Source organism: Brachyistius frenatus, unplaced genomic scaffold (genome assembly GCF_029030835.1).
Source record: "Brachyistius frenatus isolate BFR_SWC_R1_liver_20210118 unplaced genomic scaffold, ASM2903083v1 Contig_4, whole genome shotgun sequence".
Taxonomy (NCBI): domain Eukaryota; kingdom Metazoa; phylum Chordata; class Actinopteri; family Embiotocidae; genus Brachyistius; species Brachyistius frenatus.
Genome location: NW_027210603.1, coordinates 325,452 through 339,580, shown reverse-complemented (window position 1 = coordinate 339,580; position 14,129 = coordinate 325,452). Strand labels below are relative to the sequence as shown.

Below are 14,129 nucleotides of genomic sequence, written 5' to 3'. Positions count from 1 at the left end.
TGGCTTCAACCATAAACTGGATATAAAATTGTTCGTAGCTTCAGGTCTGTAAAATGGTTCTGATCCAGAAGTGTCTTCGGCTGCAATACCAGCGAGTGCCACTAGAGGTCGGCTCCAAAAAGCCTCCGGCTCCATAGACTCCCATTCAACTTCTCTCATCAAATCCAAAGTGAATAAAATGTGTCCATCAGTTATCTCGGTGTTGTTAGCTAAAGTCACTCCTTCTTCTTAGTTTTCTGGAGGTCCATCTGAAAATAATCCCTCATTCATTAGAAAAGAAGATTCAAGAAGACCTGTTTTTGGGGGCGTGTCTGTTTGATTGACAGGCCTGTGGTGCAGTCAGGTTACAGCTATCGGTGGGCGGGACGTAGTATCGTCAGGTTTCCAATCAGATCGGTCAGATCCATCGCTGGCTCCTCCCCTAGCTCATCCAAATATGGTCACTTCCTGGTCAGAAGCAGGTTATATTCGAGATAACAGCTCAAAACTAATAAAAGCAGCGCCAACTGACCAATCAGTTCTCTTGGCAAAATGTCATCACCAATCGTTGAATATTAAGCTCACATCCTTACGTTTACCTTTTTTTCCTGCTCCAACAACAACTTCAAAAACTGACTTCACATTTTGCCACGTGGTTTTGATTTTGCGGCTGATCGCAAGTTAAATTCATAAAATCTGACACGACAGCGTCGGTCAGCCCTAAAACAGTTTATTACAAGTCACCCTGGATGATGAAGCTTTAATGTTTCAGGTTCAGCTGTAATATCGTAGAGTGGCTTATTTTACTTAACTGCACAAAATAACCCAGATGTAAGATTCCTGGTCCACTTTAAGCATAGTAATCTTTTAGAGAATCTATTTTATTCAGAAGTAATCCCAACGGTGCTTGTTTGAAGTATTTACATGTTATGCTACAGTAATACTGAAGCAATATATATATGATAATTCAACATGCTATAGGGCTCATTCTGCACAATGCGTGCTATTATTTTTGATACTGTAAGTTCATTTTGATGATAATTCCTCTGTATTTGAAGGTTATACATATAAATGAGCTCAATTCAAGATGTTACCAAAAGAGTTCCCGCAGTTCTGATTAGACCGATCGACCAGATGAATCTCTTCATATGTCACAGTATGAAGAGCTTTTAGATCTGGTGTCTGGTGAGACGTTCACGCTCTGGTCAGATGAATCTTTGGCATCCTTTTATGGTAGAACATGTGCACCATGAGACTTCCCGCTAACTTCAAATTTAGCCCAATGCTAACTTGAAAGAGGATAAAATAACTCCATCATAAGGCTCCTCGAGACTTTCTGCCTCTTATCAGATTAAATGGATCAAATTCTGATAGTGAAATGATTCATTTGAAGGGAGTTGTGATGCCCTGTGTGTTATTAGTCAACCATTTTCCCTCCATTTTACAGCTACAACAGTAGTGATGGAGTTGGTTGTGACGTTAGCGTGTGTTGACAGGACTTTTGGGATTTCTGAGTTGTGCACTGCAGGTTTCAGATCTCCAAACTTTTACTTGTAATGGCATATTTTCATATTGTAATATTAATACTTTTACTTCAGTAAAATCTGTGTACAGCAGGGTTCTCCAACCCGCCGCTCACAAACTACCAGTAGCTCGCTAAGTGTTTCCAAGTAGCTTGCTGAAGGCTCAAACAATATTACTACTGTATTTAGTATGTCATAAAAAGATTTAGTATGTCCCAGTACATAATATGTTAAATGTAGTATGCCTAAAATACCAGGATGTTCTACTACGTCTGGTCGTATTGCAGGTCAGCATGCTGCTCTGGCTGTTCTGACCCACAATCCTTTGCAGCAGAAGATAGGTCACATCGACTGAACCGCAGACAGAGTTGGTGGCGCTGATGCAGGATGTACCAGCGACTCGTTACAACAGGACAATAAATCTGAGCTCAAAGTGTTCAAAGGAAACGGTTCTTAGGTTTTGATGAAGAAAAGACTTGACTTTTCTGCACAGAGTGGAAACACCAACTGTAAGGCAGGAAATATCCCCTAACTTCAGTGTTTGACCTCTATTGGTCTGAGAGCAAATCCCTGCAGCAAGCTTCAAAAACATTGTGGAAAGCCTTCCCAGAAAATGTCTGTGTGGTCAGAGAAAATGCCAACCTTATGACTCATAAAAAAAAAAAATATCACTCGTCTCGATGATGACATTTAAGTATGACACTGAAGCGGTGTTGGCTTTGTCCATTCCCACTAATTCATCTTTACATCCATAATCAGTGGCGGTGAGTCACAAGTGTGTCCTCACCAAAGTGTGCAGCATTTGCAAAAGCTGTCACACAGCTTCTGCCAACACACATAAGCCTTCAGCACAAGGAGGAGCTGATGGAGAGAACTTCTGAAACCGAGTCAGGCGGAGGAGGAGTCGACGAAGCTGTGTGGGACCAGTCGAGGTGTGATGGAGCCGATATGGAGTCTTGAAACGGGGGAAATCAACCGAGGGCAGACAGCACGGAAAAAACCAAGGGAGGAGGAGTCACGGCCAACAAGCAGAAAATCTGCTAATTAATAAAATCTGCTGATGAAATTAGAACCTCTAATCAGTCAGTCACACACACGAGCACACAGAGGGAGACACACATAGTGGATTTCTTTGATTGGAAATATTATATTATTGTGTGTAAATGAACAGAAACAGATCAGAGCGAGAAGAACAATGTCAACAATATTAAATCAAACTGACACATTATCAGACTTCCTGTTAATAAGACGGTCGCATGTTCAAAAGCTACATGTGGTTGTTTTTGTGTTTGAGTGTTTTAAAGTTCACCGTTTTTTTTAGAGATTAATAATACACTAACTTAGTTTTTATTCAAACATTTGGTTTATTTGAAATGCTTATTAAACATGTTCCATATTACTACAGAAACAGAAAGCTTTGTACCACACACAAACACGAGCTTTCAACACACAGTATAAAAATACCTTTAAAAAATAGCACCTTTTCTCTGGCAGGTAAACATGCAGTCATGAACAGGAACACAACTTCCCCCCCAAAATACAAACATTATGTACAAAATATTGGCAGAATATTGTGCTTGATTCTTCATATTTAATATAAATGATAATCCAGAATAATGACGTGATATATATTTTTGTGCTTGCATAGTTATTTTTGTGTAAAGAAGCGTGAGATGTTTATTTTAGGAATCCAGGGTTCTCATTCATCTTTTGTGTAGCAGCATCAGGAAACTTGCAGTTAATTTCAACTGTGTTGAAAAAGAAGTCGATAGTAGGAGACCATGTTATTAAAAACTCCCAATGTGCAGCACATTAAGAAAACAGCTGTCACAGAACTTAAAACTCTTGTATTTATATAAATGTCTCTAGATTTATCTAATCTATTGTGTTAGCACATGATACGTAATGTTAGTGATCTTTAGAGGAAGCTTAAAAAACACTTTAAAAAAGGGGGTAAAATATACGTTATGCTGTTTAAACATTCAGCCGTTTAGATCACGTTTGGATTTTGGGTTAATTTTAGATGAATTCAGCAATCATGCTGCAGAGTTTTGTTTTTCATCAAAGCTGATTCTTTTGTCTTTTCCATAGCAACGATAACATTTTGAGCGTCATGAAATTAAAAAATACGATAAAAGGAGACCCTGAACTGTTGAGCAGCTATAATCCTATGAGGCAATAATAGGACCACATTTCATTTTCAAAACTCCAGAAACTGGTCTCCTCAGTTCCCAAACGTTTACAGAGTGTTTGTTAAAAGAAGAGATGATGCAGCACAGTGGTGAACTTTTTTGAAAACGGGGTTGTAAATAAACTTTAGTATTTGGAGTCATTTGCTTATCAAACTGACTAAAAGGAACGATATCATCGAAACAAAGTTGAAAAATGCTGAGTCAAGATATCTTTACTTCATGCAGGTGACTCTTTTGTTTCTATGTTGAGGAACACTACAGTAGGATTAAACATCCTCATTTGGCACAATTTGATTATATATTTCCAAACCTGCAACAAAATTATAAGCAAATCTATAAAGTTGCACTTTTTTTTTTTTTTACACAGCATCGCTGTAATAACCAGTTCAGTGAGTCCATTTGTAGTTTGTCCTGTTATTTAACACAAAGTTCTGTTAATTCAGTCTTATCTTTTGTTCTTCTTTGCAAAGGCAACTTTCATGTGTTCAGTTATTATTTTATTTGTGTATTTTCTTTTAGATTTGTTCACTAGTCTTAAAACTTGACTCTTTAATCTGCGTACTAGTACTTAGTTCTTTTATTGGTACGCCACAGAAACTGATTTGAATACTTTGGTAAATTTAAACTGGGAAAATCAGGATGAAGCCTGAAAAAAAAGCAGCAAAGCTATTCTTGTTCAGTGTGCAAATGTTAAAACTGTTTTTTTTGTTTGTGAAGAAAAGTATTTTTTGACCATACAAACACTTTTGTATATTTTTTTCTTAAGGTATTGGTGTGATACCTCCTCTCAGAGCGATACAGTTTGGTTGGGTTTAAAGAAAAAATAAATAAACAAAAACAAACAACACCACTGGAATTTGAAAAAAAATATTGATCTATAAAAGCTATATTTAACTCCTGTTAACAATCCTGTGGCCACAATCATCGTTCGGTCTTCAAGGGATGAGAACCTGCACAACACATCATCCGTTAGTCTGCATACATCAAACACCTGAATTACACTTCTGTGTGTGTGTGTGTGTGTGTGTGTGTGTGTGTGTGTGTGTGTGTGTGTGTGTGTGTGTGTGTGTGTGTGTGTGTGTGTGTGTGTGTGTGTTTTCTTTGTGTACCTTCGGTCCCCCCGAGGCAGACCTCCTCACACTCCTCCAGGTGGAGGAAGCGATTGTCGTTTCCTTCACAGCCGCTGTAGATGAACGGCCTGCAGGCCTCAACCTGACTGTTAAAGTACCAGCGCAGAGTGTAGCGTCCGCAGCTCCCCTCCTCCATCGGCAGCAGGCAGCGTTCTGCTGGAGCTGCAGCGCACACACACACACACACACACACACACACACACACACACACACACACACACACACACACACACACACACACACACACACACACACACACACACACACACACACACACACACACACACACACACACACACACAGGTGAGCAGTGTGTATGCATACACACAAAGACAAAGAGAAAAGGGCAACAGGCAGAGCAGCAGTGAGAAGCAACAGAGATCTAAAATAAGCACTCAAACCAGTGTCTTCATTTCAATATGTTTCGATGCAGAGCAGCACATCAGCACTTTCTCTTTCTCTGTTAGGTGGCAGGATGCATGCATGTCTTTAATACTACAACATAACAATAATAAATTCATATGTGTAACAACAGCAGAACAGCCAACGCAGCCTGAGACATTCAGAGCGACACCAGGCAGGACAGTAGAATGAACCCTGAATACATCCCAGAACAGGTGAGCCGGTTTACCTTCCCCTTCGACTCCCCGCGCCGACCTGACTGATCTCGACTTGACCGCTCTGACGGGCGTAACTTTGACTGCTTTCTGAACACCGACCCTCGCTGCTTTCTGAACGTCAGCGCTCGCTGATTTCTTTCTTTCGACTCTGACTGTTTTCTCAGATTCCTTTTTGTCAACCTCACCTGTCGACGCACACAGACACGAAACATCCACGCAAACAGCAGAGATACAATAAATAAAGAAAAGAGCAGAGAGAGACATTAACATAATAAGAGGGGATAAAGATGGTCACTCTACACTTTCAAAATAAAAGCTCTCCGAGTCAGGATGGTGTGTGCTTAAAGCAGGCTGTGAGAGAAACAATCTAAGAATCATGAAATGAGCACAAAGTGAAACACAGACACAACATGAGACGCTCCACAAGTGGAGGGAGCGAGGGGAGATCGTCCGCTCGTTAATCGGTCCAGTTGATAGCGTCGATCTCTCGGACAGGTTCAAAACATAAGACTGCACATTTGGTCGAACCTTCTGCGAGCTACTCAGAAACAGGTAACGAGCGACGTGTTGGTTTACATCAATGATAAGTTTCAATTAAAGAACACACACAGGTTTTCTTCTCATTTGACATGAGACCAGGCTGTGCGACTTCACTTCTTCACTGCATGAAACACGGTATGAAACACAAAGTACCGTCACTCTGGTTGGCAGACGGACTGAAGTAGAGCAGCTCGTCCCGCGGGTCGTCGTAGGCCTCGATGGAGTAGACGTGCTCGTAGTCCGGGTCGTTGGTGTTGACCACCACACGCAGCTCTCGCCCTGAAAGAAGAGCACGTTAAAACATCCTCCACTTCAATCTGAATCTATGAAGATGTTAATCGTCGGTGGGACACAAACGGAGTTCTCCGTTTTCTTGATGAGAAAACCACCCAATACTCAGAGCTCTCCAAACGCAGCAGCACCAGTTAGACCTGTGAGAGGGACGGGAACACAGACAGGAAACACTCACCCTCCTCCTCACCCTTCAGTACCAGCTGTTGCTCTGGTGCAGGCCGAGCCCTGATCGCGGGCTGGGACCGAGTGATTGGGCCCGAACCTGAGAGAGCCAGATAGGACAGAGAGCACACACGGGGACACCGACAGAGCGAAGGTGGGGTTCAGAGAGCGACGGGGGGAGGGGCCAGGTAGGTGTTAGACAGGAGGGAAGGGAAAGGAAAATGATGAACAAGAAGAACTTTCTGGTAGGAAAACATTCAGACAACAACACCCCTGAAGCACCACGGACATCCTTCCACCCCTCCAACACAGACACCAGTGAAAAGGATCCTCCAGGTTTTGGTGAGACTGATCCACGAGGGATCGTCTTCCAGAAACCGGCTGCAATCCTTTACAGACTCAAGTCACGGCCGTTCAGACTTGTGTCAATCGAGTCAAACATTTTTTAACTCGACTCGGAGTAAAAATCTGTGATTCGACTGAAGCTGTTAATGAGTTGTTTATTATGAAGCATGAAACGGTTTGAGGTAATAATTCATAAATTAAACATGAGTGAAATGCTACTTTGGCCTCATTCTCCGTGATGCTGCATATTTATCAGCAGGCTGCCTCGCCATCCTTCATATCATGCCGCGCCAACGGATGCTCACGTGGTCTCGAATCGATTAACACCTCATCACTTCATGCTTTGGGGAAGTTGATCATTTTGAGGGTCTTTATTTTATTAATTTCATATGTTCTCTTTTATTTATCTCCATTGCAATTATACTTAATTGGTGTCTAAAATAATCTCCACTCTGGACCGCTGCATGAGGCTAACGTTGTCCTTCTTTAGGCACAATCTAAGGCACATTCCTTCAAATACAGCTTCAATGTATGAGAAAAAAAATGTCTTATAAGGTTAAGGTGACCCTACAGTTGCCATAGCAACCCTGGACAGATAGATAAGCTGTACCAAAGCCTCGGGATATGTAGAATACTCACTCGTAGAACAAAGTGTCTGTTATGGCTGTTAAATTCAGGTGCAGAGAGGAATCCTCGACATGCCGTTAACTAGTGATGACCAGTATTTGTTATTCCTACTCTCCTTAACCGAGATTCATTAAATACTTTTTTGTGAGACATCAGTGTTTCCTGAAACTTGTTCCACCATGAGGAGGATTCCAAACAACAAAGACTGATAAGTGCCGCGTCTGTTTGACGAGATCATACAGAAACTGTGTTTTGTTTTAATATTTTTTAATTCCTGAATAACGCCTAGATCAAGGGTCTCCAACCTTTTTTCCTCTGAGAGCTACTTCGACAAAATCAAAGTGTCAGAGCTCCTCACGTTGAGTAACATTTATTCACATAGCTGAGCTCCACCCAAACCAGCTGAATCAGCTTCTTTTATGTGAACAATAACAAACTGATACTCAACGCACATTTTGTATCACGACAGCTTAAATTCAACAGCATGCGCATGTTTTTTTCTGTGTGCTTTTCATTTGAAAAGTCGGGGTGTGACTTTGCTCTCTCAGTCACTCAGTGACAGGCACTCTTCATGGCTCCGCCCCCCTGCTGTTGCTGTCCAGCTGCGAATGTTGTATTTATGTTATTTAGCTAATTTCTGAGCAGCCGTTTGTTGTCCTCTGATCTCTGTGTCTCACTGTGGGCGGAGCTTAAACCTCTGCTGCACAGACACAGGTGGAGGGAGGGAGTGAGCGGAGATCGTCCACTCGTTAATCCATCCCGTTGATAGTGTCGTTCTCTCGGACAAATTAAAAAAATAAACAAATACATGAAAAATGAATATTGTTCAAACTTTCAGCGGTCTACTCAGAAACCGGTAACGAGCTACAGGTTGGAGACGTCTGATCTGGAGTTTGGGAGTGTCAACTGTTCATTACCATTTACGCAGATTTCCTGGGGGATCTCTTAAAGCTCAGGAAGCATGTGCCATACAAACCTCCCAGTAGTAATTTATATGCGTGTTAAACCACATTGCAGCTCACCTGATTTCTCTCCTTTTCTGCGTATTGCAATGTATGAAGATCAGGTTAAATAAAAGAGTGAGGTCAGTGGTCGGTTCGTAAAGTTCAAATGGTGTTAGAGATCAAAATCGGGATTAAATCTTAGTAAGACGTTCTTAGTATGCTGGAAATAGTCTTATTTCAGAGTAATAAAATCTGTGTTGAGTCTTTGTCCACTGAGGAAGGAGGTTCTGGGATTCTTCTGGCCTCAGAGATGAAGGCGTTGACCAGTAGGGGAAAAACTTTTTGCTTTAATAATCTCTAACTTTTCCACCCCTAATATAAAAGAGAGCATGAGGTGCTGCACCAGTGTGCGCTGAGACAGGATGTGTGTGCACGTCCTTGAAACGTATCGCCACAGACTCTGCAGCAGCATATGTGCTGTAGTACACTGCTGTGACTCATGCAAAATCACAGCCCGTCTGTCCAGCTCTCTCTTTCTGCTGCAGCTGAACGGCTCACTCACCTCCACACGCTGAGGACCGGACAGATGGACAGGAAGCCGGCACAAAGAGAGGGAATAATAAAAGGTCAGTGAGGAGTCATGGCATCGCTGCAGCTTCTCTGTCATTATATACCTCCAAAGCGTTTGTCTGAGGTTGTGATTACCATCTGAAGTTGAATTTAAGGACAACACTGTTAGAAATTAGGAATGCAAGCTGCATTAGAAAACTCACCACAGTGCTGAGTCATCTCGGAGCGAACGTAGTCTCTGACCTCATCCTCCTGAATTCAGAAACAAAGAAGGGACTCGCTTACGAACGCAACGCTGCGATCAAGTCAATGTGTGTGTGTGTGTGTGTGTGTGTGTGTGTGTGTGTGTGTGTGTGTGTGTGTGTGTGTGTGTGTGTGTGTGTGTGTGTGTGTGTGTGTGTGTGTGTGTGTGTGTGTGTGTGTGTCTGTGTGTGTCTGTGTGTGTGCACCATTTGGTGTCTTGAGATCGAGCCCTGCGGTAGGGATCAAGCACTGACCGTCATGCCCGGTTCTCCTCTGTCTCCCTTGGCTCCATCTGGGCCCAGCACTCCCTGCAACGTGGACAGGTATTAGGACACATGCGACCTGCAGAGAGGCTCGCAGCTCATGAATTCATCAGACTGAGACCAGGTGTGACATCATTTCACAGACAAAGTGGTGTAAGGTTAAAGCAGAAACTTATAGAGACGCTGTTTTATACACATCCGAATACTAAATTGGCTATTAGATTATTAAAATTGTCTTTGTATGAGATCCCTATGAGGCTTTAATCATATGTTGTGTAATTTTACACCTCTTGGTCCATAGAAATTGAAATGTCAAAGCATTAAAGGAAGAAAATTGTTTGCCATATTGAGGGATGTCATTCAGTGCCACAGCAGCCCAACTTGTGGCCAGCGGGTCATGTTTGGCACGAACTCATTCTTAGTCTCCTTATTCTTAAATGCTGTCAGAACCTAACTATTAAGACAAAAATGAAATTTTCGGCAGAAAAAAAGTACATAATATGAGTTTCAATGCAGTGTACATCACAAGGCAGTTCAGCTTTACCGTTAAATGGCCTACGATTTATTCACAACTACATCACTGACTTTGAGCTGCCAGTCAGGACGAGAGATTGACGCTGTGACCCACCGACAAGAAAACATTTAGAAAAAAATGCCAGGACAAATGTTGGACAATAATTTCTGCAAAATAATGACGTTTCTATTATGCAGATTAAAGAGGAGTGTTTTAATTATTCTGAAATGTTATATTAGAATGATAATATTTCTGTAAAGTATACCACGTTTTAATGAAATACAATTTCACGTAACATAAACATGTATTTTTGGCCCACAGCCCTCCATCCAGATTCATTTTTGGCACTTTGCCAAAATGCTTTCCATGAAGGAAACTGCAATTTTTTGACCTCAATAAGGTTCTGATCAAAGATGGTGGCGAGGTGAGACAGGTGAGACACTGACCTGCTCTCCACGCTCCCCTGGGATCCCGGGGATCCCACGTGGACCGGGCATGGCGGGACCAATCGGACCTCTCTCTCCCTGATACAACAAGCAAAACCACATTAGAACATACAGAACATCTAGAGCGGTGTGAACCATCAGAACATCAGAACATCGTCCCACCGGCTCCGCTTAAATAATCTCTGATACAAAGATAACAGTTTATGTTTTGCACGTTATTTACACAGAGCCTTTAATTTCCCCTTTATATTCTCATACAGTACTCCTGTTATACGTCCTCTATCATATCATAAGTTCACGGGTTTTGTCTTATTTTAAATTCATTGCTTTTTAATCTTCTCATCAGATCAGCAGGCTGCATCAGAGGGAAATATCTGTATGTTCGTACGCTGGAAAATAAGGATGAATTAAGAGAGTGACTTGGTCTGAAAAAAAAGGTGCATCTCTCAAAGGAACCTGACGCAGCCCTGCTCTCCTGTCAACGGCTTTATTTTCCTGATGATGAAGCAGACAAGCCAGTCAAACACGGGGCCCATCAAACTGTCAATCATCATGAAGCAATACACAGCAATCAGAAGAGTCAGGTGAAGAAGAAAGAGGCAAACAAAGCAGCGACCGAGCAACAAAAAGGAAATACAAAAAGGCTTTTTATAGAAATTTTACATCATACTTATGTCAAAACTGTCAAAAGTTTCATCCTCGTTGCCATGACGTCACTCAGACGCCCGAGTGTCGCTAGCTCACCATCAAATCTCTGCAGTCAGAATTGATGCAGCTGCTGCAAAGTGTGAAATTTAAAATTATCAAACTGAAGTAACGATAGTCACCTTTTGTCCCTGGAGCCCCTCGGGGCCTTTAGCACCAGCTGGTCCTTGTGTTCCCGTCAAGCCGGAGGCCCCATCCACTCCTTGGGGACCTGGAGGGCCAGGGACACCTGGTGGCCCCTGCATGAAGCACAGAGACGGTTAACACATGTTATTAGTTCATGTTTCCTGATGTTACAGTGATGATGGTGAAAATGCAGGTTGGGTACAACATGTATGAGAATATTCTAATTTTAGATTTTTACGTATATATTTGAGGCAATAAGTGCTTCAAATACTCATATCCTTTTTATTCATACTTCGGTGAACACTAAAAAAGCCACAGTTGAGTGGAATTACTTTTTGTTATAAAATTTTGTATTTTCTTTATCTTCTGGGTAAAATTGCAAAACAAATAATAACTACTCAAAATAACCTAATATTCACCTGGGAATCACCTTAAGTAACTGTGGAGAGGAGGAGCTGAGAACTGAGTTCTCCCTGTATGCTGATAACACAATGCTCTATGTTTTAAAACCCACATGTCTTTTTTCTTAAGATTTTTGGTCAGTTTTCTCAATATAAATTAAATGTACACAAAAGTGAGGTAATTCCTTATTGACATAATAGTTCCTAATTAAACAGGAGGGACTGAAGTTACATTATCTCAGCAGGCTCTGAGAGCTACTTTGACAAAATGAAAGTGTCCACGAGCTTCTAGTGTAGTCCTCTAATTCTATTTTCTCTTATTTACTCCATCGTAAATAAGTTTGTTTTTACTAAAGTGACTTTTCTTTGAATTTCTGCAGGGTTGATAACTTCACTTCACTTACAGGCCACTCTTTAAGCCCTTGGATGTTTTCTTCACCTCCCATCTGTTGACTAAAGAGACTGTTTCTCTGCTTCCCTGACTTAATATAAGAAGTAGATTTCAAGGCCCAATTCCAAAATCCTCACCGATCCCTAAACCCTCACAGACTTAATTGACATCACGGCTGTTGTTTGAGTGTTTAAGTTCATGAGGGCTGAAATGGTATAAAAAGGCAAAATGGGACACTTTTTAGGGAGCTGAACTGTTTTTGTCACTGTTTTTTTATTGGTACTATTATGATATATGTGTATTTCTTGTGGTGAGCTGGGATAATGACGTACCCTTATTGCAAAACTACAAAAAATAGAAAGAAGCTGAAATTAGTAACTCACCCTTTCACCCTTCTCTCCCTGAGCTCCTTTGGGTCCTGCAAGTCCATCAAAGCCACGGTCACCCTAAAGCCATGAAAAAAAATTTGTTCACACTTTGCATTTGGACAATTTTCAGACAAAAGATAGAAAAAAGAAAAAAACAATTTCGACATCACATACCTTGGGACCAACTAGTCCCTCTTTTCCGGTGGTCCCCAGGGCTCCAGGAGGTCCAACGTCTCCCTGGAGAAACACAGAAAGCAACTCACTTGATGATCCGTTGTAGAAGAAGCACAAATGGACAGATTACACACCAAATAATGCCTGTTTTCATACCTGTTCACCTTTTCTCCCAGGGAGCCCTGATCGTCCATGAACACCAGCATCTCCCTGAACGCACACACAGACATTAATTTACTCATACAAGACAGATAGAGCAATACACAAGGACAAAGTGACCATTTCATACAAACGGCTGGTTGTTAACATGCTTTGTTTACGCTTTATATGTGAAGAATAAAAACCCGACAGTATAAAAACCGCAGCAGTTATAAAATTCTGACGAATCAACTTATTATTTTTATGCCTATTTCCATCCTTCTTCCTCCCACCAATTCCTTTTACCCTCTCGCTGCCTCACCTTTTCTCCTCGGGGTCCATCGCCTCCACAAACTCCTTTGGGTCCTCGATCACCCTGGAAACACAAACGTTCATTACTGACAGACACAAAAAGGCGTGTGATTGCTGGAATGGAAGAAATGCAGCGTGCCTGCCAGTTGGAGAGCCCATCCATACAAACTGTTCTTTTAACTTCCACTTGTAGACACTAGTAGGAACATTAGACACGTTGTTGTTTTTACACTCTGTGCAGCAAGTTACCGTCGCTGAAGGAGATGACGCAGAATCGGACGCTTTTATTCTGCTGATAACAGCTCTTCAGACGGTAATAGCAAGTAAAAAGCAAGATAAGTGGGTCTCAGAAGGAGCTGATGACATCAGCCCCCGTAAACCTGCACACATGAATGTCCTTTCACACTGCTATAATTATCAGACATGGAAGATGGATGAACAGACACGTTTTTTTACTTTTCTTTCAAACTTTTGTGGCTGCTAGTGAATCATTAAGTTTAATAACAGAGTTATTAAAGTATGACAACAAAAGACAATGTACAAGGGTTCACAGCTGGTACAGAGCGTTAAGAAACACATTTTAATATTAGACAGGAAGAACAACGTGAAACTGACCTTCATATCTGTACTAAACTATGTAAAGATCCTGTGCTTCCACTCTGATTTTAAACAACTTGATGCAGTTGGACTCTGTGTTTCATTATATACAAAATAAGATATTATTTTTGTTTACAAATACCTCCTAATAAAACCATCAGTAAGTCAGAACCCCAAACCAGAACCAAGGACCAGATAACTCGTGATAGTTATTCCCACCGATGAACGCTGGACTTGGAAATACTGCCTCTCAGTAAGAATTAACTTAATCTGCTTTAGATGCAGTCAGAAGGTCAAACTCAGCACGCAGCTGTAAGCCTTTTTTTTTTTTTTTGCCTCCGCACTGGTGATAGTCATTACTGGAGGCATTATGTATTTGGGTTGTTCGTCCGTCCGTCCGTCCGTCCCATTCCCGTAAACAAAATATCTCAAGAGTGCCTTCAGGGAATTTCTTGAAATCTGGGACAAATGTTTACTTGGTCCAAAGGATGAAGTGATTCGATTTTGGGAATCAAAGGTGAAAGG

General features: G+C 41.5%; 1 protein-coding gene across 1 annotated transcript in view; it reads right to left on the bottom strand.

Annotated features, from left to right (window-relative positions):
* Positions 1 to 2,882: 2,882 nt before the first annotated feature.
* The window catches only part of col7a1 (collagen, type VII, alpha 1), a 61,871-nt gene continuing 50,624 nt past the window's right edge, over positions 2,883 to 14,129 (bottom strand). Inside the window, exons 105-118 of the mRNA XM_069707900.1 lie at positions 13,018 to 13,071; positions 12,714 to 12,767; positions 12,558 to 12,620; positions 12,399 to 12,461; positions 11,220 to 11,336; positions 10,393 to 10,470; positions 9,424 to 9,477; positions 9,130 to 9,178; positions 8,919 to 8,927; positions 6,454 to 6,540; positions 6,138 to 6,263; positions 5,456 to 5,629; positions 4,804 to 4,986; positions 2,883 to 4,644 (exon numbers count right to left, since the gene is read on the bottom strand). Coding sequence (XP_069564001.1) covers positions 4,616 to 4,644; positions 4,804 to 4,986; positions 5,456 to 5,629; positions 6,138 to 6,263; positions 6,454 to 6,540; positions 8,919 to 8,927; positions 9,130 to 9,178; positions 9,424 to 9,477; positions 10,393 to 10,470; positions 11,220 to 11,336; positions 12,399 to 12,461; positions 12,558 to 12,620; positions 12,714 to 12,767; positions 13,018 to 13,071 — 1,140 coding nt within the window. The 3' untranslated portion in view covers positions 2,883 to 4,615. The remainder of the gene's footprint in view (positions 4,645 to 4,803; positions 4,987 to 5,455; positions 5,630 to 6,137; positions 6,264 to 6,453; positions 6,541 to 8,918; positions 8,928 to 9,129; positions 9,179 to 9,423; positions 9,478 to 10,392; positions 10,471 to 11,219; positions 11,337 to 12,398; positions 12,462 to 12,557; positions 12,621 to 12,713; positions 12,768 to 13,017; positions 13,072 to 14,129) is intronic.